Source organism: Pararge aegeria, chromosome Z (assembly GCF_905163445.1).
Source record: "Pararge aegeria chromosome Z, ilParAegt1.1, whole genome shotgun sequence".
In the NCBI taxonomy this organism is placed as follows: domain Eukaryota; kingdom Metazoa; phylum Arthropoda; class Insecta; order Lepidoptera; family Nymphalidae; genus Pararge; species Pararge aegeria.
In genome coordinates, this window is record NC_053208.1 from 368,692 (window position 1) to 396,414 (window position 27,723).

The 27,723-nt window shown below is 43.0% G+C and overlaps 1 protein-coding gene across 15 annotated transcripts in view; it reads right to left on the minus strand.

The window, feature by feature from the left end:
* LOC120636151 (titin) overlaps positions 1–27,723 on the minus strand; it is a 134,128-nt gene that overhangs the window by 20,719 nt on the left and 85,686 nt on the right. For 6 of the 15 annotated variants that reach the window (XM_039907478.1, XM_039907474.1, XM_039907472.1 and 3 more), the window contains one exon: positions 810–27,713. The exons of 1 other annotated variant lie outside the window; for it this stretch is intronic. In XM_039907478.1, the coding sequence (XP_039763412.1) occupies positions 810–27,713 (26,904 nt within the window). Of the gene's footprint in view, positions 1–809; positions 27,714–27,723 lie in introns of those variants that run through there. 8 more of the 15 variants (XM_039907473.1, XM_039907471.1, XM_039907483.1 and 5 more) reach the window with 8 other exon arrangements.

Below are 27,723 nucleotides of genomic sequence, written 5' to 3' on the forward strand. Positions count from 1 at the left end.
TTCTCCGTCTTTTTCCACCGTCACGATCTCAGTGACTTCCTTCTTGGTACCTTTTCCCTTTATAATTACTCGTTTAGTGGTTTTGATCTTGTTCGTTTCGCCGGTGTCAGTTTTAATATCAGTCACTTTGACTTCTTCAGGTTGCTCTTCGACAACCTTGGCGTTATCGAATATAGTGTAGTGTTCTAAAGGTGTTGGTGTTTCATCTGTGAGGTCTTGTGTAGTGTGTACTGTGACTTCAGGTGTATTGTCGTCTACTTGTTCAGTAACTATTTGGGTTGTTTCCTGTTTAGGACCTAGCTTTTTGATGGTGCGTTTAGTGATTTTCTTTACTTTGGGCTTACCTTCTGGTGTCAAGATCTCTTCGAATGTAGTTTCCTCTGGAAGCTCGATAATCTCAACCGATTTGGTCTCTTCTTCTTCTGGTACTTGCTCCTCTGAGACTGTCACACTTGTGACTGGCTCTTCTCCGTCTTTTTCCACCGTCACGATCTCAGTGACTTCCTTCTTGGTACCTTTTCCCTTTTTAATTACTCGTTTAGTGGTTTTGATCTTCTTCGTTTCGCCGGTGTCAGTTTTAATTTCAGTCACTTTGACTTCTTCAGGTTCCTCTCCGACAACCTTTGCGTTTTCGGCTATAATTGAGTGTTCTAAAGGTGTTGGTGTTTCATCTGTGAGGTCTTGTGTATTGTGTACTGTGACTTCAGGTGTATTGTCGTCTACTTGTTCAGTAACTATTTGGGTAGTTTCCTGTTTAGGACCTAGCTTTTTGATGGTGCGTTTAGTGATTTTCTTTACTTTGGGCTTACCTTCAGGTGTCACGATCTCTTCGAATGTAGTTTCCTCTGGAAGCTCGATAATATCAACCGATTTGGTCTCTTCTTCTTCTGGTACTTGCTCCTCTGAGACTGTCACACTTGTGACTGGCTCTTCTCCGTCTTTTTCCACCGTCACGATCTCAGTGACTTCCTTCTTGGTACCTTTTCCCTTTTTAATTACTCGTTTAGTGGTTTTGATCTTCTTCGTTTCGCCGGTGTCAGTTTTAATTTCAGTCACTTTGACTTCTTCAGGTTGCTCTTCGACAACCTTGGCGTTATCGAATATAGTGTAGTGTTCTAAAGGTGTTGGTGTTTCACCTGTGAGGTCTTGTGTAGTGTGTACTGTGACTACAGGTGTATTGTCGTCCTCTTGTTCAGTAATTATTTGAGTAGTTTCCTGTTTAGGACCTAGCTTTTTGATGGTGCGTTTAGTGATTTTCTTTACTTTGGGCTTACCTTCTGGTGTCAAGATCTCTTCGAATATAGTTTCCTCTGGAAGCTCGATAATCTCAACCGATTTGGTCTCTTCTTCTTCTGGTACTTGCTCCTCTGAGACTGTCACACTTGTGACTGGCTCTTCTCCGTCTTTCTCCACCGTCACGATCTCAGTGACTTCCTTCTTGGTACCTTTTCCCTTTTTAATTACTCGTTTAGTGGTTTTGATCTTCTTCGTTTCGCCGGTGTCAGTTTTAATTTCAGTCACTTTGACTTCTTCAGGTTCCTCTTCGACAACCTTTGCGTTTTCGGCAATAATTGAGTGTTCTAAAGGTGTTGGTGTTTCATCTGTGAGGTCTTGTGTAGTGTGTACTGTGACTACAGGTGTATTGTCGTCCTCTTGTTCAGTAATTATTTGAGTAGTTTCCTGTTTAGGACCTAGCTTTTTGATGGTGCGTTTAGTGATTTTCTTTACTTTGGGCTTACCTTCTGGTGTCAAGATCTCTTCGAATATAGTTTCCTCTGGAAGCTCGATAATCTCAACCGATTTGGTCTCTTCTTCTTCTGGTACTTGCTCCTCTGAGACTGTCACACTTGTGACTGGCTCTTCTCCGTCTTTCTCCACCGTCACAATCTCAGTGACTTCCTTCTTGGTACCTTTTCCCTTTTTAATTACTCGTTTAGTGGTTTTGATCTTCTTCGTTTCGCCGGTGTCAGTTTTAATTTCAGTCACTTTGACTTCTTCAGGTTCCTCTTCGACAACCTTTGCGTTTTCGGCTATAATTGAGTGTTCTAAAGGTGTTGGTGTTTCATCTGTGAGGTCTTGTGTAGTGTGTACTGTGACTACAGGTGTATTGTCGTCTACTTGTTCAGTAACTATTTGGGTAGTTTCCTGTTTAGGACCTAGCTTTTTGATGGTGCGTTTAGTGATTTTCTTTACTTTGGGCTTACCTTCAGGTGTCACGATCTCTTCGAATGTAGTTTCCTCTGGAAGCTCGATAATCTCAACCGATTTGGTCTCTTCTTCTTCTGGTACTTGCTCCTCTGAGACTGTCACACTTGTGACTGGCTCTTCTCCGTCTTTTTCCACCGTCACGATCTCAGTGACTTCCTTCTTGGTACCTTTTCCCTTTTTAATTACTCGTTTAGTGGTTTTGATCTTCATCGTTTCGCCGGTGTCAGTTTTAATTTCAGTCACTTTGACTTCTTTAGGTTCTTCTTCGACAACCTTTGCGTTTTCGGCTATAATTGAGTGTTCTAAAGGTGTTGGTGTTTCATCTGTGAGGTCTTGTGTAGTGTGTACTGTGACTACAGGTGTATTGTCATCTACTTGTTCAGTAACTATTTGGGTAGTTTCCTGTTTAGGACCTAGCTTTTTGATGGTGCGTTTAGTGATTTTCTTTACTTTGGGCTTACCTTCAGGTGTCACGATCTCTTCGAATGTAGTTTCCTCTGGAAGCTCGATAATATCAACCGATTTGGTCTCTTCTTCTTCTGGTACTTGCTCCTCTGAGACAGTCACACTTGTGACTGGCTCTTCTCCGTCTTTTTCCAACGTCACGATCTCAGTGACTTCCTTCTTGGTACCTTTTCCCTTTTTAATTACTCGTTTAGTGGTTTTGATCTTCTTCGTTTCGCCGGTGTCAGTTTTAATTTCAGTCACTTTGACTTCTTCAGGTTCCTCTTCGACAACCTTTGCGTTTTCGGCTATAATTGAGTGTTCTAAAGGTGTTGGTGTTTCATCTGTGAGGTCTTGTGTATTGTGTACTGTGACTACAGGTGTATTGTCGTCTACTTGTTCAGTAACTATTTGGGTTGTTTCCTGTTTAGGACCTAGCTTTTTGATGGTGCGTTTAGTGATTTTCTTTACTTTGGGCTTACCTTCTGGTGTCAAGATCTCTTCGAATGTAGTTTCCTCTGGAAGCTCGATAATCTCAACCGATTTGGTCTCTTCTTCTTCTGGTACTTGCTCCTCTGAGACTGTCACACTTGTGACTGGCTCTTCTCCGTCTTTTTCCACCGTCACGATCTCAGTGACTTCCTTCTTGGTACCTTTTCCCTTTTTAATTACTCGTTTAATGGTTTTGATCTTCTTCGTTTCGCCGGTGTCAGTTTTAATTTCAGTCACTTTGACTTCTTCAGGTTCCTCTTCGACAATCTTTGCGTTTTCGGCTATAATTGAGTGTTCTAAAGGTGTTGGTGTTTCATCTGTGAGGTCTTGTGTATTGTGTACTGTGACTTCAGGTGTATTGTCGTCTACTTGTTCAGTAACTATTTGGGTAGTTTCCTGTTTAGGACCTAGCTTTTTGATGGTGCGTTTAGTGATTTTCTTTACTTTGGGCTTACCTTCTGGTGTCAAGATCTCTTCGAATGTAGTTTCCTCTGGAAGCTCGATAATCTCAACCGATTTGGTCTCTTCTTCTTCTGGTACTTGCTCCTCTGAGACTGTCACACTTGTGACTGGCTCTTCTCCGTCTTTTTCCACCGTCACGGAATCATTGACTTCCTTCTTGGTACCTTTTCCCTTTTTAATTACTCGTTTAATGGTTTTGATCTTCTTCGTTTCGCCGGTGTCAGTTTTAATTTCAGTCACTTTGACTTCTTCAGGTTCCTCTTCGACAACCTTTGCGTTTTCGGCTATAATTGAGTGTTCTAAAGGTGTTGGTGTTTCATCTGTGAGGTCTTGTGTATTGTGTACTGTGACTACAGGTGTATTGTCGTCTACTTGTTCAGTAACTATTTGGGTTGTTTCCTGTTTAGGACCTAGCTTTTTGATGGTGCGTTTAGTGATTTTCTTTACTTTGGGCTTACCTTCTGGTGTCAAGATCTCTTCGAATGTAGTTTCCTCTGGAAGCTCGATAATCTCAACCGATTTGGTCTCTTCTTCTTCTGGTACTTGCTCCTCTGAGACTGTCACACTTGTGACTGGCTCTTCTCCGTCTTTTTCCACCGTCACGATCTCAGTGACTTCCTTCTTGGTACCTTTTCCCTTTTTAATTACTCGTTTAGTGGTTTTGATCTTCTTCGTTTCGCCGGTGTCAGTTTTAATTTCAGTCACTTTGACTTCTTCAGGTTCCTCTTCGACAACCTTTGCGTTTTCGGCTATAATTGAGTGTTCTAAAGGTGTTGGTGTTTCATCTGTGAGGTCTTGTGTATTGTGTACTGTGACTACAGGTGTATTGTCGTCTACTTGTTCAGTAACTATTTGGGTAGTTTCCTGTTTAGGACCTAGCTTTTTGATGGTGCGTTTAGTGATTTTCTTTACTTTGGGCTTACCTTCTGGTGTCAAGATCTCTTCGAATGTAGTTTCCTCTGGAAGCTCGATAATCTCAACCGATTTGGTCTCTTCTTCTTCTGGTACTTGCTCCTCTGAGACTGTCACACTTGTGACTGGCTCTTCTCCGTCTTTTTCCACCGTCACGATCTCAGTGACTTCCTTCTTGGTACCTTTTCCCTTTTTAATTACTCGTTTAGTGGTTTTGATCTTCTTCGTTTCGCCGGTGTCAGTTTTAATTTCAGTCACTTTGACTTCTTCAGGTTCCTCTTCGACAACCTTTGCGTTTTCGGCTATAATTGAGTGTTCTAAAGGTGCTGGTGTTTCATCTGTGAGGTCTTGTGTATTGTGTACTGTGACTTCAGGTGTATTGTCGTCTACTTGTTCAGTAACTATTTGGGTAGTTTCCTGTTTAGGACCTAGCTTTTTGATGGTGCGTTTAGTGATTTTCTTTACTTTGGGCTTACCTTCTGGTGTCAAGATCTCTTCGAATGTAGTTTCCTCTGGAAGCTCGATAATCTCAACCGATTTGGTCTCTTCTTCTTCTGGTACTTGCTCCTCTGAGACTGTCACACTTGTGACTGGCTCTTCTCCGTCTTTTTCCACCGTCACGGAATCAGTGACTTCCTTCTTGGTACCTTTTCCCTTTTTAATTACTCGTTTAATGGTTTTGATCTTCTTCGTTTCGCCGGTGTCAGTTTTAATTTCAGTCACTTTGACTTCTTCAGGTTCCTCTTCGACAACCTTTGCGTTTTCGGCTATAATTGAGTGTTCTAAAGGTGTTGGTGTTTCATCTGTGAGGTCTTGTGTATTGTGTACTGTGACTACAGGTGTATTGTCGTCTACTTGTTCAGTAACTATTTGGGTTGTTTCCTGTTTAGGACCTAGCTTTTTGATGGTGCGTTTAGTGATTTTCTTTACTTTGGGCTTACCTTCTGGTGTCAAGATCTCTTCGAATGTAGTTTCCTCTGGAAGCTCGATAATCTCAACCGATTTGGTCTCTTCTTCTTCTGGTACTTGCTCCTCTGAGACTGTCACACTTGTGACTGGCTCTTCTCCGTCTTTTTCCACCGTCACGATCTCAGTGACTTCCTTCTTGGTACCTTTTCCCTTTTTAATTACTCGTTTAGTGGTTTTGATCTTCTTCGTTTCGCCGGTGTCAGTTTTAATTTCAGTCACTTTGACTTCTTCAGGTTCCTCTTCGACAACCTTTGCGTTTTCGGCTATAATTGAGTGTTCTAAAGGTGTTGGTGTTTCATCTGTGAGGTCTTGTGTAGTGTGTACTGTGACTACAGGTGTATTGTCGTCTACTTGTTCAGTAACTATTTGGGTAGTTTCCTGTTTAGGACCTAGCTTTTTGATGGTGCGTTTAGTGATTTTCTTTACTTTGGGCTTACTTTCAGGTGTCACGATCTCTTCGAATGTAGTCTCCTCGGGAAGCTCGACGATTTCAACCGGTTGGGTCTCTTCTTCCTCTGGTACTTGCTCCTCTGAGACTGTCACACTTGTGACTGGCTCTTCTCCGTCTTTCTCCACCGTCACGATCTCAGTGACTTCCTTCTTGGTACCTTTTCCCTTTTTAATTACTCGTTTAGTGGTTTTGATCTTCTTCGTTTCGCCGGTGTCAGTTTTAATTTCAGTCACTTTGACTTCTTCAGGTTCCTCTTCGACAACCTTTGCGTTTTCGGCTAAAATTGAGTGTTCTAAAGGTGTTGGTGTTTCATCTGTGAGGTCTTGTGTAGTGTGTACTGTGACTACAGGTGTATTGTCGTCTACTTGTTCAGTAACTATTTGGGTAGTTTCCTGTTTAGGACCTAGCTTTTTGATGGTGCGTTTAGTGATTTTCTTTACTTTGGGCTTACCTTCAGGTGTCACGATCTCTTCGAATGTAGTCTCCTCGGGAAGCTCGACGATTTCAACCGGTTGGGTCTCTTCTTCCTCTGGTACTTGCTCCTCTGAGACTGTCACACTTGTGACTGGCTCTTCTCCGTCTTTCTCCACCATCACGATCTCAGTGACTTCCTTCTTGGTACCTTTTCCTTTTTTTATTACTCGTTTAGTGGTTTTGATCTTCTTTGTTTCGCCAGTTTCAGTTTTGATTTCAGTAACTTTGACTTCCGCAGGTTGCTCTTCGACAACCTTTGCGCTATCGGGTACATTTGAGTCTTCAAAAGGTGTCAGTGTTTCATCTGTGAGATCTTGTGTAGTGAGTACCGTGACAACAGGTGTGTTATCGTCGACTTGTTCAGTGGTAATTTGGGTTGTTTCCTTTTTAGGACCTAGCTTTTTGATTGTGCGTTTAGTGATTTTCTTTACTTTGGGCTTACCTTCAGGTGTCACGATCTCTTCGAATGTAGTCTCCTCGGGAAGCTCGACGATCTCAACGGGTTTTGTCTCTTCTTCCTCTGGTACTTGCTCCTCTGAGACTGTCACACTTGTGACTGGCTCTTCTCCGTCTTTTTCAACCGTCACGATCTCAGTGACTTCCTTCTTGGTACCTTTTCCTTTTTTAATTATTCGTTTAGTGGTTTTGATCTTCTTTGTTTCACCAGTTTCAGTTTTGATTTCAGTAACTTTGACTTCCGCAGGTTGCTCTTCGACAACCTTTGCGCTATCGGGTACATTTGAGTCTTCAAAAGGTGTCAGTGTTTCATCTGTGAGATCTTGTGTAGTGAGTACCGTGACAACAGGTGTGTTATCGTCGACTTGTTCAGTGGTAATTTGGGTTGTTTCCTTTTTAGGACCTAGCTTTTTGATTGTGCGTTTAGTGATTTTCTTTACTTTGGGCTTACCTTCAGGTGTCACGATCTCTTCGAATGTAGTCTCCTCGGGAAGCTCGACGATCTCAACGGGTTTTGTCTCTTCTTCCTCTGGTACTTGCTCCTCTGAGACTGTCACACTTGTGACTGGCTGTTCTCCGTCTTTTTCAACCGTCACGATCTCAGTGACTTCCTTCTTGGTACCTTTTCCTTTTTTAATTATTCGTTTAGTGGTTTTGATCTTCTTCGTTTCGCCGGTGTCAGTTTTAATTTCAGTCACTTTGACTTCTTCAGGTTGCTCTTCGACAACTTTTGCGTTTTCGGCTATAATTGAATGTTTTAAAGGTGTCAGTGTTTCATCTGTGAGATCTTGTGTGGTGTGAACTGTGACTACAGGTGTCTTGTCATCTACTAGTTCAGTAATTATTTGAGTAGTTTCCAGTTTAGGACCTAGCTTTTTGATGGTGCGTTTAGTGATTTTCTTTACTTTGGGCTCACCTTCAGGTGTTACGATCTCTTCGAATGTAGTCTCCTCGGGAAGCTCGACGATCTCAACGGGTTTTGTCTCTTCTTCGTCTGGAACTTGCTCCTCTGAGACTGTCACACTTGTGACTGGCTCTTCTCCGTCTTTTTCAACCGTCACGATCTCAGTGACTTCCTTCTTGTTACCTTTTCCTTTTTTAATTATTCGTTTAGTGGTTTCGATCTTCTTCGTTTCGCCGGTGTCAGTTTTAATTTCAGTCGCTTTGACTTCTTCAGGTTGCTCTTCGACAACCTTTGCGTTTTCGGCTATAATTGAGTGTTCTAGAGGTGTTAGTGTTTCATCTGTGAGATCTTGTGTGATGTGTACCGTGACAACAGGTGTGTTATCGTCGAATTGTTTAGTGGTTATTTGGGTTGTTTTCTCTTTAGGACCTAGCTTTTTGTTTGTGCGTTTAGTGATTTTCTTTACTATCGGCTTACCTTCAGGTGTCGCGATCTCTTCGAATGTAGTCTCCTCGGGAAGCTCGACGATCTCAACCGGTTGGGTCTCTTCTTCTTCTGGTACTTGCTCCTCTGAGACTGTCACACTTGTGACTGGCTCTTCTCCGTCTTTCTCCACCGTAACGATCTCAGTTACTTCCTTTTTAGTTCCTTTTCCTTTTTTAATCAAACGTTTGGTGGTTTTTATCTTCTTTGTTTCACCAGTTTCAGTTTTGATTTCAGTCACTTTGACTTGTTCAGGTTGCTCTTCGATAACCTCTGCGCTTTCCGGTCTCGGTGAGTCTTCAAAAGGTGTCAGTGTTTCATCTGTGAGATCTTGTGTAATGTGTACCGTGACAACAGGTGTGTTATCTTCGACTTGTTCAGTGGTTATTTGGGTAGTTTCCTGTTTAGGACCTAGCTTTTTGATTGTGCGTTTAGTGATTTTCTTTACTTTGGACTTACCTTCAGGTGTCACGATCTCTTCGAATGTAGTCTCCTCGGGAAGCTCGACAATCTCAACGGGTTTGGTCTCTTCTTCTTCTGTTACTTGCTCCTCTGAGACTGTCACACTTGTGACTGGCTCTTCTCCGTCTTTCTCCACCGTAACGATCTCAGTTACTTCCTTTTTAGTGCCTTTTCCTTTTTTAATCACACGTTTGGTGGTTTTGATCTTCTTTGTTTCACCAGTATCAGTTTTGATTTCAGTCACTTTGACTTGTTCTGGTTGTTCTTTGATAACCTCTGCGCTTTCCGGTCTCGGTGAGTCTTCAAAAGGTGTCAGTGTTTCATCTGTGAGATCTTGTGTGGTGTGTACCGTGACAACAGGTGTGTTATCGTCGACTTGTTCAGTGGTTATTTGGGTAGTTTCCTTTTTAGGACCTAGCTTTTTGATTGTGCGTTTAGTGATTTTCTTTACTTTGAACTTACCTTCAGGTGTCACGATCTCTTCGAATGTAGTCTCCTCGGGAAGCTCGACGATCTCAACGGGTTTTGTCTCTTCTTCCTCTGGTACTTGCTCCTCTGAGGCTGTCACACTTGTGACTGGCTCTTCTCCGTCTGTCTCAACCGTAACGATCTCAGTTACTTCCTGTTTAGTGCCTTTTCCTTTTTTAATCACACTTTTGGTGGTTTTTATCTTCTTTGTTTCACCAGTTTCAGTTTTGATTTCAGTCACTTTGACTTGTTCAGGTTGCTCTTCGATAACCTCTGCGCTTTCCGGTCTCGGTGAGTCTTCATAAGGTGTCAGTGTTTCATCTGTGAGATCTTGTGTGGTTTGTACCGTGACAACAGGTGTGTTATCGTCGAATTGTTCAGTGGTTATTTGGGTTGTTTCCTCTTTAGGACCTAGCTTTTTGATTGTGCGTTTAGTGATTTTCTTTACTATCGGCTTACCTTCAGGTGTCGCGATCTCTTCGAATGTAGTCTCCTCGGGACGCTCGACGATCTCAACTGGTTGGGTCTCTTCTTCTTCTGGTACTTGCTCTTCTGAGACTGTCACACTTGTAACTGGCTCTTCTCCGTCTTTCTCCACCGTAACGATTTCAGTTACTTCCTTTTTAGTGCCTTTTCCTTTTTTAATCACACGTTTGGTGGTTTTTACCTTCTTGGTTTCACCAGTTTCAGTTTTGATTTCAGTCACTTTGACTTGTTCAGGTTGCTCCTCGATAACCTCGGCGCTTTCCGGTCGCGATGAGTCTTCAAAAAGTATCAGTGTTTCATCTGTGAGATCTTGTGTGGTGTGTACCGTGACAACAGGTGTGTTATCGTCGACTTGTTCAGTGGTTATTAGGGTAGTTTCCTTTTTAGGACCTAGCTTTTTGATTGTGCGTTTAGTGATTTTCTTTACTTTGGGCTTACCTTCGGGTGTCACGATCTCTTCGAATGTAGTCTCCTCGGGAAGCTCGACGATCTCAACGGGTTTGGTCTCTTCTTCCTCTGGTACTTGCTCCTCTGAGACTGTTACACTTGTGACTGGCTCCTCTCCGTGTTTCTCCACCGTAACGATCTCAGTTACTTCCTTTTTAGTGCCTTTTCCTTTTTTAATCACACGTTTGGTGGTTTTTATCTTCTTTGTTTCACCAGTTTCAGTTTTGATTTCAGTCACTTTGACTTGTTCAGGTTGCTCTTCGATAACCTCTGCGCTTTCCGGTCTCGGTGAGTCTTCAAAAGGTGTCAGTGTTTTATCTGTGAGATCCTGTGTAATGTGTACCGTGACAACAGGTGTGTTATCTTCGACTTGTTCAGTGGTTATTTGGGTAGTTTCCTGTTTAGGACCTAGCTTTTTGATTGTGCGTTTAGTGATTTTCTTTACTTTGGACTTACCTTCAGGTGTCACGATCTCTTCGAATGTAGTCTCCTCGGGAAGCTCGACAATCTCAACGGGTTTGGTCTCTTCTTCTTCTGTTACTTGCTCCTCTGAGACTGTCACACTTGTGACTGGCTCTTCTCCGTCTTTCTCCACCGTAACGATCTCAGTTACTTCCTTTTTAGTGCCTTTTCCTTTTTTAATCACACGTTTGGTGGTTTTTACCTTCTTGGTTTCACCAGTTTCAGTTTTGATTTCAGTCACTTTGACTTGTTCAGGTTGCTCCTCGATAACCTCTGCGCTTTCCGGTCTCGGTGAGTCTTCAAAAAGTATCAGTGTTTCATCTGTGAGATCTTGTGTGGTGTGTACCGTGACAACAGGTGTGTTATCGTCGACTTGTTCAGTGGTTATTTGGGTAGTTTCCTTTTTAGGGCCTAGCTTTTTGATTGTGCGTTTAGTGATTTTCTTTACTTTGGGCTTACCTTCAGGTGTCACGATCTCTTCGAATGTAGTCTCCTCGGGAAGCTCGACGATCTCAACGGGTTTCATCTCTTCTTCCTCTGGTACTTGCTCCTCTGAGACTGTCATACTTGTGACTGGCTCTTCTCCGTCTTTTTCCACCGTAACGATCTCAGTTACTTCCTTTTTAGTTCCTTTTCCTTTTTTAATCACACGTTTGGTGGTTTTTATCTTCTTTGTTTCACCAGTTTCAGTTTTGATTTCAGTCACTTTGACTTGTTCAGGTTGCTCTTCGATAACCTCTGCGCTTTCCGGTCTCGGTGAGTCTTCAAAAGGTGTCAGTGTTTCATCTGTGAGATCTTGTGTGGTGTGTACCGTGACAACAGGTGTGTTATCGTCGACTTGTTCAGTGGTTATTTGGGTAGTTTCCTTTTTAGGACCTAGCTTTTTGATTGTGCGTTTAGTGATTTTCTTTACTTTGGACTTACCTTCAGGTGTCACGATCTCTTCGAATGTAGTCTCCTCGGGAAGCTCGACGATCTCAACGGGTTTCGTCTCTTCTTCCTCTGGTACTTGCTCCTCTGAGACTGTCACACTCACACTTGTGACTGGCTCTTCTCCGTCTTTTTCCACCGTAACGATCTCAGTTACTTCCTTTTTAGTGCCTTTTCCTTTTTTAATCACACGTTTGGTGGTTTTTACCTTCTTGGTTTCACCAGTTTCAGTTTTGATTTCAGTCACTTTGACTTGTTCAGGTTGCTCCTCGATAACCTCGGCGCTTTCCGGTCGCGATGAGTCTTCGAAAGGTGTCAGTGTCTCTTCTGTGAGATCTTGTGTGGTGTGTACCGTGACAACAGGTGTGTTATCGTCGACTTGTTCAGTGGTTATTTGGGTAGTTTCCTTTTTAGGACCTAGCTTTTTGATTGTGCGTTTAGTGATTTTCTTTACTTTGGACTTACCTTCAGGTGTCACAATCTCTTCGAATGTAGTCTCCACGGGAAGCTCGACGATCTCAACGGGTTTCGTCTCTTCTTCCTCTGGTACTTGCTCCTCTGAGACTATCACACTTGTGACTGGCTCTTCTCCGTCTTTCTCCACCGTTACGATCTCAGTTACTTCCTTTTTAGTGCCTTTTCCTTTTTTAATTACACGTTTGGTGGTTTTTATTTTCTTTGTTTCACCAGTTTCAGTTTTGATTTCAGTCTCTTTGACTTGTTCAGGTTGCACTTCGATAACCTCTGCGCTTTCCTGTCTCGGTGAGTCTTCAAAAGGTGTCAGTGTTTCATCTGTGAGATCTTGTGTGGTGTGTACCGTGACAACAGGTGTGTTATCGTCGACTTGTTCAGTGGTTATTTGGGTAGTTTCCTTTTTAGGACCTAGCTTTTTGATTGTGCGTTTAGTGATTTTCTTTACTTTGGGCTTACCTTCAGGTGTCACGATCTCTTCGAATGTAGTCTCCTCGGGAAGCTCGACGATCTCAACGGGTTTCGTCTCTTCTTCCTCTGGTACTTGCTCCTCTGAGACTATCACACTTGTGACTGGCTCTTCTCCGTCTTTCTCCACCGTTACGATCTCAGTTACTTCCTTTTTAGTTCCTTTTCCTTTTTTAATCACACGTTTGGTGGTTTTTATCTTCTTTGTTTCACCAGTTTCAGTTTTGATTTCAGTCACTTTGACTTGTTCAGGTTGCTCTTCGATAACCTCTGCGCTTTCCGGTCTCGGTGAGTCTTCAAAAGGTGTCAGTGTTTCATCTGTGAGATCTTGTGTGGTGTGTACCGTGACAACAGGTGTGTTATCGTCGACTTGTTCAGTGGTTATTTGGGTAGTTTCCTTTTTAGGACCTAGCTTTATGATTGTGCGTTTAGTGATTTTCTTTACTTTGGGCTTACCTTCAGGTGTCACGATCTCTTCGAATGTAGTCTCCTCGGGAAGCTCGACGATCTCAACGGTTTTTGTCTCTTCTTCCTCTGGTACTTGCTCCTCTGAGACTGTCACACTTGTGACTGGCTCTTCTCCGTCTTTTTCCACCGTAACGATCTCAGTTACTTCCTTTTTAGTTCCTTTTCCTTTTTTAATCACACGTTTGGTGGTTTTTACCTTCTTGGTTTCACCAGTTTCAGTTTTGATTTCAGTCACTTTGACTTGTTCAGGTTGCTCTTCGATAACCTCTGCGCTTTCCTGTCTCGGTGAGTCTTCAAAAGGTGTCAGTGTTTCATCTGTGAGATCTTGTGTGGTGTGTACCGTGACAACAGGTGTGTTATCGTCGACTTGTTCAGTGGTTATTTGGGTAGTTTCCTTTTTAGGACCTAGCTTTTTGATTGTGCGTTTAGTGATTTTCTTTACTTTGGGCTTACCTTCAGGTGTCACGATCTCTTCGAATGTAGTCTCCTCGGGAAGCTCGACGATCTCAACGGGTTTCGTCTCTTCTTCCTCTGGTACTTGCTCCTCTGAGACTATCACACTTGTGACTGGCTCTTCTCCGTCTTTCTCCACCGTTACGATCTCAGTTACTTCCTTTTTAGTTCCTTTTCCTTTTTTAATCACACGTTTGGTGGTTTTTATCTTCTTTGTTTCACCAGTTTCAGTTTTGATTTCAGTCACTTTGACTTGTTCAGGTTGCTCTTCGATAACCTCTGCGCTTTCCGGTCTCGGTGAGTCTTCAAAAGGTGTCAGTGTTTCATCTGTGAGATCTTGTGTGGTGTGTACCGTGACAACAGGTGTGTTATCGTCGACTTGTTCAGTGGTTATTTGGGTAGTTTCCTTTTTAGGACCTAGCTTTTTGATTGTGCGTTTAGTGATTTTCTTTACTTTGGGCTTACCTTCAGGTGTCACGATCTCTTCGAATGTAGTCTCCTCGGGAAGCTCGACGATCTCAACGGGTTTTGTCTCTTCTTCATCTGGTACTTGCTCCTCTGAGACTGTCACACTTGTGACTGGCTCTTCTCCGTCTTTTTCCACCGTAACGATCTCAGTTACTTCCTTTTTAGTTCCTTTTCCTTTTTTAATCACACGTTTGGTGGTTTTTATCTTCTTTGTTTCACCAGTTTCAGTTATGATTTCAGTCACTTTGACTTGTTCAGGTTGCTCTTCGATAACCTCTGCGCTTTCCGGTCTCGGTGAGTCTTCAAAAGGTGTCAGTGTTTCATCTGTGAGATCTTGTGTGGTGTGTACCGTGACAACAGGTGTGTTATCGTCGACTTGTTCAGTGGTTATTTGGGTAGTTTCCTTTTTAGGACCTAGCTTTTTGATTGTGCGTTTAGTGATTTTCTTTACTTTGGGCTTACCTTCAGGTGTCACGATCTCTTCGAATGTAGTCTCCTCGGGAAGCTCGACGATCTCAACGGTTTTTGTCTCTTCTTCCTCTGGTACTTGCTCCTCTGAGACTGTCACACTTGTGACTGGCTCTTCTCCGTCTTTTTCCACCGTAACGATCTCAGTTACAACCTTTTTAGTGCCTTTTCCTTTTTTAATCACACGTTTAGTGGTTTTTATCTTCTTTGTTTCACCAGTTTCAGTTTTGATTTCAGTCACTTTGACTTGTTCAGGTTGCTCTTCGATAACCTCTGCGCTTTCCTGTCTCGGTGAGTCTTCAAAAGGTGTCAGTGTTTCATCTGTGAGATCCTGTGTGGTGTGTACCGTGACAACAGGTGTGTTATCGTCGACTTGTTCAGTGGTTATTTGGGTAGTTTCCTTTTTGGGACCTAGCTTTTTGATTGTGCGTTTAGTGATTTTCTTTACTTTGGGCTTACCATCAGGTGTCACGATCTCTTCGAATGTAGTCTCCTCGGGAAGCTCGACGATTTCAACGGGTTTTGCCTCTTCTTCCTCTGGTACTTGCTCCTCTGAGACTGTCACACTTGTGACTGGCTTTTCTCCGTCTTTCTCTACCGTAACAATCTCAGTTACTTCCTTTTTCGTGCCCTTTCCTTTTTTAATCACACGTTTGGTGGTTTTTATCTTCTTTGTTTCACCAGTTTCAGTTTTGATTTCAGTCACTTTGACTTGTTTAGGTTGCTCTTCGATAACCTCTGCGCTTTCCGGTCTCGGTGAGTCTTCAAACGGTGTCAGTGTTTCATCTGTGAGATCTTGTGTGGTGTGTATTGTGACAACAGGTGTGTTATCGTCGACTTGTTCAGTGGTTATTTGGGTAGTTTCCTTTTTAGGACCTAGCTTTTTAATCGTGCGTTTAGTGATTTTCTTTACTTTGGGCTTACCTTCAGGTGACACGATCTCTTCGAATGTAGTCTCCTCGGGAAGCTCGATGATCTCAACGGGTTTCGTCTCTTCTTCCTCTGGTTCTTGCTCCTCTGAGACTGTCACACTTGTGACGGGCTCTTCTCCATCTTTCTCCACCGTAACGATCTCAGTTACTTCCTTTTTAGTGCCTTTTCCTTTTTTAATCACACGTTTGGTGGTTTTTATCTTCTTTGTTTCACCAGTTTCAGTTTTGATTTCAGTCACTTTGACTTGTTCAGGTTGCTCTTCGATAACCTCTGCGCTTTCCGGTCTCGGTGAGTCTTCATAAGGTGTCAGTGTTTCATCTGTGAGATCTTGTGTGGTGTGTACCGTGACAACAGGTGTGTTATCGTCGACTTGTTCCGTAGTTATTTGGGTAGTTTCCTTTTTAGGACCTAGCTTTTTGATTGTGCGTTTAGTGATTTTCTTTACTTTGGGCTTACCTTCGGGTGTCACGATCTCTTCGAATGTAGTCTCCTCGGGAAGCTCGACGATCTCAACGGGTTTGGTCTCTTCTTCCTCTGGAACTTGCTCCTCTGAGACTGTCACACTTGTGACTGGCTCTTCTCCGTCTTTCTCCACCGTAACGATCTCAGTTACTTCCTTTTTAGTGCCTTTTCCTTTTTTAATCACACGTTTGGTGGTTTTTATCTTCTTTGTTTCACCAGTTTCAGTTTTGATTTCAGTCACTTTGACTTGTTCAGGTTGCTCTTTGATAACCTCTGCGCTTTCCGGTCTCGGTGAGTCTTCAAAAGGTGTCAGTGTTTCATCTGTGAGATCTTGTGTGGTGTGTACCGTGACAACAGGTGTGTTATCGTCGACTTGTTCAGTGGTTATTTGGGTAGTTTCATTTTTGGGACCTAGCTTTTTGATTGTGCGTTTAGTGATTTTCTTTACTTTGGACTTACCTTCAGGTGTCACAATCTCTTCGAATGTAGTCTCCTCGGGAAGCTCGATGATCTCAACGGGTTTCGTCTCTTCTTCCTCTGGCTCTTGCTCCTCTGAGACTGTCACACTTGTGACGGGCTCTTCTCCATCTTTCTCCACCGTAACGATCTCAGTTACTTCCTTTTTAGTGCCTTTTCCTTTTTTAATCACACGTTTGGTGGTTTTTACCTTCTTGGTTTCACCAGTTTCAGTTTTGATTTCAGTCACTTTGACTTGTTCAGGTTGCTCCTCGATAACCTCTGCGCTTTCCGGTCTCGGTGAGTCTTCAAAAGGTGTCAGTGTCTCATCTGTGAGATCTTGTGTGGTGTGTACCGTGACAACAGGTGTGTTATCGTCGACTTGTTCAGTGGTTATTTGGGTAGTTTCCTTTTTAGGACCTAGCTTTTTGATTGTGCGTTTAGTGATTTTCTTTACTTTGGGCTTACCTTCAGGTGTCACGATCTCTTCGAATGTAGTCTCCTCGGGAAGCTCGACGATTTCAACGGGTTTTGCCTCTTCTTCCTCTGGTTCTTGCTCCTCTGAGACTGTCACACTTGTGACGGGCTCTTCTCCGTCTTTCTCCACCGTAACGATCTCAGTTACTTGCTTTTTAGTGCCTTTTCCTTTTTTAATCACACGTTTGGTGGTTTTTACCTTCTTGGTTTCACCAGTTTCAGTTTTGATTTCAGTCACTTTGACTTGTTCAGGTTGCTCCTCGATAACCTCTGCGCTTTCCGGTCTCGGTGAGTCTTCAAAAGGTGTCAGTGTCTCATCTGTGAGATCTTGTGTGGTGTGTACCGTGACAACAGGTGTGTTATCGTCGACTTGTTCAGTGGTTATTAGGGTAGTTTCCTTTTTAGGACCTAGCTTTTTGATTGTGCGTTTAGTGATTTTCTTTACTTTGGGCTTACCTTCAGGTGTCACGATCTCTTCGAATGTAGTCTCCTCGGGAAGCTCGACGATCTCAACGGGTTTCGTCTCTTCTTCCTCTGGTACTTGCTCCTCTGAGACTATCACACTTGTGACTGGCTCTTCTCCGTCTTTCTCCACCGTTACGATCTCAGTTACTTCCTTTTTAGTTCCTTTTCCTTTTTTAATCACACGTTTGGTGGTTTTTATCTTCTTTGTTTCACCAGTTTCAGTTTTGATTTCAGTCACTTTGACTTGTTCAGGTTGCTCTTCGATAACCTCTGCGCTTTCCGGTCTCGGTGAGTCTTCAAAAGGTGTCAGTGTTTCATCTGTGAGATCTTGTGTGGTGTGTACCGTGACAACAGGTGTGTTATCGTCGACTTGTTCAGTGGTTATTTGGGTAGTTTCCTTTTTAGGACCTAGCTTTTTGATTGTGCGTTTAGTGATTTTCTTTACTTTGGGCTTACCTTCAGGTGTCACGATCTCTTCGAATGTAGTCTCCTCGGGAAGTTTGACGATCTCAACGGGTTTTGTCTCTTCTTCCTCTGGTACTTGCTCCTCTGAGACTGTCACACTTGTGACTGGCTCTTCTCCGTCTTTTTCCAACGTAACGATCTCAGTTACTTCCTTTTTAGTTCCTTTTCCTTTTTTAATCACACGTTTGGTGGTTTTTATCTTCTTTGTTTCACCAGTTTCAGTTTTGATTTCAGTCACTTTGACTTGTTCAGGTTGCTCTTCGATAACCTCTGCGCTTTCCGGTCTCGGTGAGTCTTCAAAAGGTGTCAGTGTTTCATCTGTGAGATCTTGTGTGGTGTGTACCGTGACAACAGGTGTGTTATCGTCGACTTGTTCAGTGGTTATTTGGGTAGTTTCCTTTTTAGGACCTAGCTTTTTGATTGTGCGTTTAGTGATTTTCTTTACTTTGGGCTTACCTTCAGGTGTCACGATCTCTTCGAATGTAGTCTCCTCGGGAAGCTCGACGATCTCAACGGGTTTTGTCCCTTCTTCCTCTGGTACTTGCTCCTCTGAGACTGTCACACTTGTGACTGGCTCTTCTCCGTCTTTCTCCACCGTAACGATCTCAGTAACTTCCTTTTTCGTGCCTTTTCCTTTTTTAATCAGACGTTTGGTGGTTTTTATCTTTTTTGTTTCACCAGTTTCAGTTTTGATTTCAGTCACTGTGACTTGTTCAGGTTGCTCCTCGATAACCTCGGCGCTTTCCGGTCTCGGTGAGTCTTCAAAAGGTGTCAGTGTTTCATCTGTGAGATCTTGTGTGGTGTGTACCGTGACAACAGGTGTGTTATCGTCGACTTGTTCAGTGGTTATTTGGGTAGTTTCCTTTTTAGGACCTAGCTTTTTGATTGTGCGTTTAGTGATTTTTTTTACTTTAGGCTTACCTTCAGGTGTCACGATCTCTTCGAATGTAGTCTCCTCGGGAAGCTCGACGATCTCAACGGGTTTTGTCTCTTCTTCCTCTGGTACTTGCTCCTCTGAGACTGTCACACTTGTGACTGGCTCTTCTCCGTCTTTTTCCAACGTAACGATCTCAGTTACTTCCTTTTTAGTTCCTTTTCCTTTTTTAATCACACGTTTGGTGATTTTTACCTTCTTGGTTTCACCAGTTTCAGTTTTGATTTCAGTCATTTTTACTTGTTCAGGTTGCTCCTCGATAACCTCTGCGCTTTCCGGTCTCGGTGAGTCTTCAAAAGGTGTCAGTGTCTCATCTGTGAGATCTTGTGTGGTGTGTACCGTGACAACAGGTGTGTTATCGTCGACTTGTTCAGTGGTTATTTGGGTAGTTTCCTTTTTAGGACCTAGCTTTTTGATTGTGCGTTTAGTGATTTTCTTTACTTTGGGCTTACCTTCAGGTGTCACGATCTCTTCGAATGTAGTCTCCTCGGGAAGCTCGAAGATTTCAACGGGTTTTGCCTCTTCTTCCTCTGGTACTTGCTCCTCTGAGACTGTCACACTTGTGACTGGCTTTTCTCCGTCTTTCTCTACCGTAACAATCTCAGTTACTTCCTTTTTCGTGCCTTTTCCTTTTTTAATCACACGTTTGGTGGTTTTTATCTTCGTTGTTTCACCAGTTTCAGTTTTGATTTCAGTCACTTTGACTTGTTCAGGTTGCTCCTCGATAACCTCGGCGCTTTCCGGTCGCGATGAGTCTTCAAAAGGTGTCAGTGTCTCATCTGTGAGATCTTGTGTGGTGTGTACCGTGACAACAGGTGTGTTATCGTCGACTTGTTCAGTGGTTATTTGGGTAGTTTCCTTTTTGGGACCTAACTTTTTGATTGTGCGTTTAGTGATTTTCTTTACTTTGGGCTTACCTTCAGGTGTCACGATCTCTTCGAATGTAGTCTCCTCGGGAAGCTCGACGATCTCAACGGGTTTCGTCTCTTCTTCCTCTGGTACTTGCTCCTCTGAGACTGTCACACTCGTGACTGGCTTTTCTCCGTCTTTTTCCACCGTAACGATCTCAGTAACTTCGTTTTTCGTGCCTTTTCCTTTTTTAATCACACGTTTGGTTGTTTTTATCTTCTTTGTTTCACCAGTTTCAGTTTTGATTTCAGTCACTTTGACTTGTTCGTGTTGCTCCTCGATAACCTCGGCGCTTTCCGGTCGCGATGAGTCTTCAAAAGGTGTCAGTGTTTCATCTGTGAGATCTTGTGTGGTGTGTACCGTGACAACAGGTGTGCTATCGTCGACTTGTTCAGTGGTTATTAGGGTAGTTTCCTTTTTAGGACCTAGCTTTTTGATTGTGCGTTTAGTGATTTTCTTTACTTTGGGCTTACCTTCGGGTGTCACGATCTCTTCGAATGTAGTCTCCTCGGGAAGCTCGACGATCTCAACGGGTTTCGTCTCTTCTTCCTCTGGTTCTTGCTCCTCTGAGACTGTCACACTTGTGACGGGCTCTTCTCCGTCTTTCTCCACCGTAACGATCTCAGTTACTTCCTTTTTAGTGCCTTTTCCTTTTTTAATCACACGTTTGGGGGTTTTTATCTTGTTTGTTTCACCAGTTTCAGTTTTGATTTCAGTCACTTTGACTTGTTCAGGTTGCTCCTCGATAACCTCTGCGCTTTCCGGTCTCGGTGAGTCTTCAAAAGGTGTCACTGTCTCATCTGTGAGATCTTGTGTGGTGTGTACCGTGACAACAGGTGTGTTATCGTCGACTTGTTCAGTGGTTATTTGGGTAGTTTCCTTTTTAGGACCTAGCTTTTTGATTGTGCGTTTAGTGATTTTATTTACTTTGGGCTTACCTTCAGGTGTCACGATCTCTTCGAATGTAGTCTCCTCGGGAAGCTCGACGATCTCAACGGGTTTTGCCTCTTCTTCCTCTGGTTCTTGCTCCTCTGAGACTGTCACACTTGTGACTGGCTCTTCTCCGTCGTTCTCCACCGTAACGATCTCAGTTACTTCCTTTTTAGTGCCTTTTCCTTTTTTAATTACTCGTTTCGTTGTTTTTATCTTCTTTTTTTCACCAGTTTCAGTTTTGATTTCAGTCACTTTGACTTGTTCAGGTTGCTCTTCTATAACATCTGCGCTTTCCGGTATCGGTGAGTCTTCAAAAGGTGTCAGTGTTTTATCTGTCAGATCTTGTGTGGTGTTTACCGTGACAACAGGTGTGTTATCGTCAACTTGTTCAGTGATTATTTGGGTAGTTTCCTTTTTGGGACCTAGCTTTTTGATTGTACGTTTAGTGATTTTCTTTACTTTTGGCTTACCTTCAGGTGTCACGATCTCTTCGAATGTAGTCTCCTCGGGAAGCTCGACGATCTCAACGGGTTTCGTCTCTTCTTCCTCTGGTACTTGCTCCTCTGAGACTGTCACACTTGTGACGGGCTCTTCTCCGTCTTTCTCCACCGTAACGATCTCAGTTACTTCTTTTTTAGTTCCTTTTCCTTTTTTAATCACACGTTTGGTGGTTTTTATCTTCTTTGTTTCACCAGTTTCAGTTTTGATTTCAGTCACTTTGACTTGTTCAGGTTGCTCTTCGATAACCTCTGCGCTTTCCGGTCTCGGTGAGTCTTCAAAAGATGTCAGTGTCTCATCTGTGAGATCTTGTGTGGTGTGTACCGTGACAACAGGTGTGTTATCGTCGACTTGTTCAGTGGTTATTTGGGTAGTTTCCTTTTTGGGACCTAGCTTTTTGATTGTGCGTTTAGTGATTTTCTTTACTTTGGGCTTACCTTCAGGTGTCACGATCTCTTCGAATGTAGTCTCCTCGGGAAGCTCGACGATCTTAACGGGTTTCGTCTCTTCTTCCACTAGTACTTGCTCCTCTGAGACTGTCACACTCGTGACTGGCTCTTCTCCGTCTTTTTCCACCGTTACGATCTCAGTAACTTCGTTTTTCGTGCCTTTTCCTTTTTTAATCACACGTTTGGTGGTTTTTATCTTCTTTGTTTCACCAGTTTCAGTTTTGATTTCAGTCACTTTGACTTGTTCAGGTTGCTCCTCGATAACCTCGGCGCTTTCCGGTCGCGATGAGTCTTCAAAAGGTGTCAGTGTTTCATCTGTGAGATCTTGTGTGGTGTGTACCGTGACAACAGGTGTGTTATCGTCGACTTGTTCAGTGGTTATTAGGGTAGTTTCCTTTTTAGGACCTAGCTTTTTGATTGTGCGTTTAGTGATTTTCTTTACTTTGGGCTTACCTTCGGGTGTCACGATCTCTTCGAATGTAGTCTCCTCGGGAAGCTCGACGATCTCAACGGGTTTGGTCTCTTCTTCCTCTGGTACTTGCTCCTCTGAGACTGTCACACTTGTGACTGGCTCTTCTCCGTCTTTCTCCACCGTAACGATCTCAGTAACTTCCTTTTTCGTGCCTTTTCCTTTTTTAATCAGACGTTTGGTGGTTTTTATCTTTTTTGTTTCACCAGTTTCAGTTTTGATTTCAGTCACTGTGACTTGTTCAGGTTGCTCCTCGATAACCTCGGCGCTTTCCGGTCTCGGTGAGTCTTCAAAAGGTGTCAGTGTCTCATCTGTGAGATCTTGTGTGGTGTGTACCGTGACAACAGGTGTGTTATCGTCGACTTGTTCAGTGGTTATTTGGGTAGTTTCCTTTTTAGGACCTAGCTTTTTGATTGTGCGTTTAGTGATTTTCTTTACTTTGGGCTTACCTTCAGGTGTCACGATCTCTTCGAATGTAGTCTCCTCGGGAAGCTCGACGATCTCAACGGGTTTTGTCTCTTCTTCCTCTAGTACTTGCTCCTCTGAGACTGTCACACTTGTGACTGGCTCTTCTCCGTCGTTCTCCACCGTAACGATCTCAGTTACTTCCTTTTTAGTGCCTTTTCCTTTTTTAATCACACGTTTGGTGGTTTTTACCTTCTTGGTTTCACCAGTTTCAGTTTTGATTTCAGTCACTTTGACTTGTTCAGGTTGCTCCTCGATAACCTCGGCGCTTTCCGGTCGCGATGAGTCTTCAAAAGGTGTCAGTTTCTCATCTGTGAGATCTTGTGTGGTGTGTACCGTGACAACAGGTGTGTTATCGTCGACTTGTTCAGTGGTTATTTGGGTAGTTTCCTTTTTGGGACCTAGCTTTTTAATCGTGCGTTTAGTGATTTTCTTTACTTTGGGCTTACCTTCAGGTGTCACGATCTCTTCGAATGTAGTCTCCTCGGGAAGCTCGACGATCTCAACGGGTTTGGTCTCTTCTTCCTCTGGTACTTGCTCCTCTGAGACTGTCACACTTGTGACTGGCTCCTCTCCGTCTTTCTCCACCGTAACGATCTCAGTTACTTCCTTTTTAGTGCCTTTTCCTTTTTTAATCACACGTTTGGTGGTTTTTATCTTCTTTGTTTCACCAGTTTCAGTTTTGATTTCAGTCACTTTGACTTGTTCAGGTTGCTCTTCGATAACCTCTGCGCTTTCCGGTCTCGGTGAGTCTTCAAAAGATGTCAGTGTTTCATCTGTGAGATCTTGTGTGGTGTGTACCGTGACAACAGGTGTGTTATCGTCGACTTGTTCCGTAGTTATTTGGGTAGTTTCCTTTTTAGGACCTAGCTTTTTGATTGTGCGTTTAGTGATTTTCTTTACTTTGGGCTTACCTTCGGGTGTCACGATCTCTTCGAATGTAGTCTCCTCGGGAAGCTCGACGATCTCAACGGGTTTGGTCTCTTCTTCCTCTGGTACTTGCTCCTCTGAGACTGTCACACTTGTGACTGGCTCCTCTCCGTCTTTCTCCACCGTAACGATCTCAGTTACTTCCTTTTTAGTGCCTTTTCCTCTTTTAATCACACGTTTGGTGGTTTTTATCTTCTTTGTTTCACCAGTTTCAGTTTTGATTTCAGTCACATTGACTTGTTCAGGTTGCTCTTCGATAACCTCTGCGCTTTCCGGTCTCGGTGAGTCTTCAAAAGGAGTCAGTGTCTCATCTGTGAGATCTTGTGTGGTGTGTACCGTGACAACAGGTGTGTTATCGTCGACTTGTTCAGTGGTTATTTGGGTAGTTTCCTTTTTAGGACCTAGCTTTTTGATTGTGCGTTTAGTGATTTTCTTAACTTTGGGCTTACCTTCAGGTGTCACGATCTCTTCGAATGTAGTCTCCTCGGGAAGCTCGAAGATTTCAACGGGTTTTGCCTCTTCTTCCTCTGGTACTTGCTCCTCTGAGACTGTCACACTTGTGACTGGCTCTTCTCCGTCTTTCTCCACCGTAACGATCTCAGTTACTTCCTTTTTAGTGCCTTTTCCTTTTTTAATCACACGTTTGGTGGTTTTTATCTTCTTTGTTTCACCAGTTTCAGTTTTGATTTCAGTCACTTTGACTTGTTCAGGTTGCTCTTCGATAACCTCTGCGCTTTCCGGTCTCGGTGAGTCTTCAAAAGATGTCAGTGTTTCATCTGTGAGATCTTGTGTGGTGTGTACCGTGACAACAGGTGTGTTATCGTCGACTTGTTCCGTAGTTATTTGGGTAGTTTCCTTTTTAGGACCTAGCTTTTTGATTGTGCGTTTAGTGATTTTCTTTACTTTGGGCTTACCTTCGGGTGTCACGATCTCTTCGAATGTAGTCTCCTCGGGAAGCTCGACGATCTCAACGGGTTTGGTCTCTTCTTCCTCTGGTACTTGCTCCTCTGAGACTGTCACACTTGTGACTGGCTCCTCTCCGTCTTTCTCCACCGTAACGATCTCAGTTACTTCCTTTTTAGTGCCTTTTCCTCTTTTAATCACACGTTTGGTGGTTTTTATCTTCTTTGTTTCACCAGTTTCAGTTTTGATTTCAGTCACATTGACTTGTTCAGGTTGCTCTTCGATAACCTCTGCGCTTTCCGGTCTCGGTGAGTCTTCAAAAGGAGTCAGTGTCTCATCTGTGAGATCTTGTGTGGTGTGTACCGTGACAACAGGTGTGTTATCGTCGACTTGTTCAGTGGTTATTTGGGTAGTTTCCTTTTTAGGACCTAGCTTTTTGATTGTGCGTTTAGTGATTTTCTTAACTTTGGGCTTACCTTCAGGTGTCACGATCTCTTCGAATGTAGTCTCCTCGGGAAGCTCGAAGATTTCAACGGGTTTTGCCTCTTCTTCCTCTGGTACTTGCTCCTCTGAGACTGTCACACTTGTGACTGGCTCCTCTCCGTCTTTCTCCACCGTAACGATCTCAGTTACTTCCTTTTTAGTGCCTTTTCCTTTTTTAATCACACGTTTGGTGGTTTTTATCTTCTTTGTTTCACCAGTTTCAGTTTTGATTTCAGTCACTTTGACTTGTTCAGGTTGCTCTTCTATAACATCTGCGCTTTCCGGTATCGGTGAGTCTTCAAAAGGTGTCAGTGTCTCATCTGTGAGATCTTGTGTGGTGTGTACCGTGACAACAGGTGTGTTATCGTCGACTTGTTCAGTGGTTATTTGGGTAGTTTCCTTTTTGGGACCTAACTTTTTGATTGTGCGTTTAGTGATTTTCTTTACTTTGGGCTTACCTTCAGGTGTCACGATCTCTTCGAATGTAGTCTCCTCGGGAAGCTCGACGATCTCAACGGGTTTCGTCTCTTCTTCCTCTGGTACTTGCTCCTCTGAGACTGTCACACTCGTGACTGGCTTTTCTCCGTCTTTTTCCACCGTAACGATCTCAGTAACTTCGTTTTTCGTGCCTTTTCCTTTTTTAATCACACGTTTGGTTGTTTTTATCTTCTTTGTTTCACCAGTTTCAGTTTTGATTTCAGTCACTTTGACTTGTTCGTGTTGCTCCTCGATAACCTCGGCGCTTTCCGGTCGCGATGAGTCTTCAAAAGGTGTCAGTGTTTCATCTGTGAGATCTTGTGTGGTGTGTACCGTGACAACAGGTGTGCTATCGTCGACTTGTTCAGTGGTTATTAGGGTAGTTTCCTTTTTAGGACCTAGCTTTTTGATTGTGCGTTTAGTGATTTTCTTTACTTTGGGCTTACCTTCGGGTGTCACGATCTCTTCGAATGTAGTCTCCTCGGGAAGCTCGACGATCTCAACGGGTTTCGTCTCTTCTTCCTCTGGTTCTTGCTCCTCTGAGACTGTCACACTTGTGACGGGCTCTTCTCCGTCTTTCTCCACCGTAACGATCTCAGTTACTTCCTTTTTAGTGCCTTTTCCTTTTTTAATCACACGTTTGGGGGTTTTTATCTTGTTTGTTTCACCAGTTTCAGTTTTGATTTCAGTCACTTTGACTTGTTCAGGTTGCTCCTCGATAACCTCTGCGCTTTCCGGTCTCGGTGAGTCTTCAAAAGGTGTCACTGTCTCATCTGTGAGATCTTGTGTGGTGTGTACCGTGACAACAGGTGTGTTATCGTCGACTTGTTCAGTGGTTATTTGGGTAGTTTCCTTTTTAGGACCTAGCTTTTTGATTGTGCGTTTAGTGATTTTCTTTACTTTGGGCTTACCTTCGGGTGTCACGATCTCTTCGAATGTAGTCTCCTCGGGAAGCTCGACGATCTCAACGGGTTTGGTCTCTTCTTCCTCTGGTACTTGCTCCTCTGAGACTGTCACACTTGTGACTGGCTCCTCTCCGTCTTTCTCCACCGTAACGATCTCAGTTACTTCCTTTTTAGTGCCTTTTCCTTTTTTAATTACTCGTTTCGTTGTTTTTATCTTCTTTTTTTCACCAGTTTCAGTTTTGATTTCAGTCACTTTGACTTGTTCAGGTTGCTCTTCTATAACATCTGCGCTTTCCGGTATCGGTGAGTCTTCAAAAGGTGTCAGTGTTTTATCTGTCAGATCTTGTGTGGTGTTTACCGTGACAACAGGTGTGTTATCGTCAACTTGTTCAGTGATTATTTGGGTAGTTTCCTTTTTAGGACCTAGCTTTTTGATTGTGCGTTTAGTGATTTTCTTTACTTTGGGCTTACCTTCAGGTGTCACGATCTCTTCGAATGTAGTCTCTTCGGGAAGCTCAACGATCTCAACGGGTTTTGTCTCTTCGTCTTTTGGTTCTTGCTCCTCTGAGACTGACACACTTGTGACTGGCTCTTCTCCGTCTTTCTCCACCGTAACGATCTCAGTTACTTCCTTCTTAGTGCCTTTTCCTTTTTTAATAACACGTTTGGTGGTTTTTATCTTTTTTGTTTCACCAGTTTCAGTTTTGATTTCAGTCACTGTGACTTGTTCAGGTTGCTCCTCGATAACCTCGGCGCTTTCCGGTCTCGGTGAGTCTTCAAAAGGAGTCTGTGTCTCATCTGTGAGATCTTGTGTGGTGTGTACCGTGACAACAGGTGTGTTATCGTCGACTTGTTCAGTGGTAATTTGGGTAGTTTCCTTTTTAGGACCTATCTTTTTGATTGTGCGCTTTGTGATTTTCTTTACTTTTGGCTTACCTTCAGCTGTCACGATCTCTGCGAATGTAGTCTCCTCAGGAAGCTCGAGGATCTCAACGGGTTTGGTCTCTTGGTCTTTCGGTTCCTGCTGCTCTGAGACTGTTACACTTGTAAGTGGTTCTTCTCTATCCTCCTCCACCGTAACGATCTCAGTCACTTCCTTCTTAGTATCTTTTCCCTTTTTATTTATTCGTTTTGTTGTTTTGACCTTGTTTGTTTCGCCGGTTTCAGTTTTTGTTTTAGTCACTTGAACTTCTTCAGGTTGCTCTTCGACAACGTTGGCGTTTTCTAGCATAGTTGGGGCCTCAAAAGGTGTGAGTTCTGTTATAGTTGTTATTGATTCTCCTCCATCTGTATCATCGGTTAACATTTCACCAACTTCTTGCGTACGGACTTTTTCTTTTCTTAACAACCGATTTTTTGTTTTTATCTTCGATTCAGTTCTTATTTCAGTAATTTCAATGTTTTCAGGTTTTTTCTCATCTTCCAGCATTTCTTCAATGCATACTCTTGTTTGCATTCTCGGTATATGCAGATGTTCATCGGGTAGTTCAACCATGCTCCTATCTGATGATGCATTATCTAGAATTTCTTCTCCTTCGTATTCTTCTATTTTGACAGTGTGACCTGAATCTTTCGATGGTACTATGTCGTCATCATCGTCCATTGTTTCTTCTATTACGACATCACCTTCATTTTGAATGTTGTTTGATCTCTTCTTTTTTCTCAATATAGTTCTTTTTGTTTTAATTTGCACAGGTTCACTTTGTCCTGGGCCTTGCATGAATTTTGTGACAATTTCTTCAGATTCCTCTATATCTGATGATTTAGGTGAAATGGAATGAAGACGATCTTCTTCTGAAAGCAA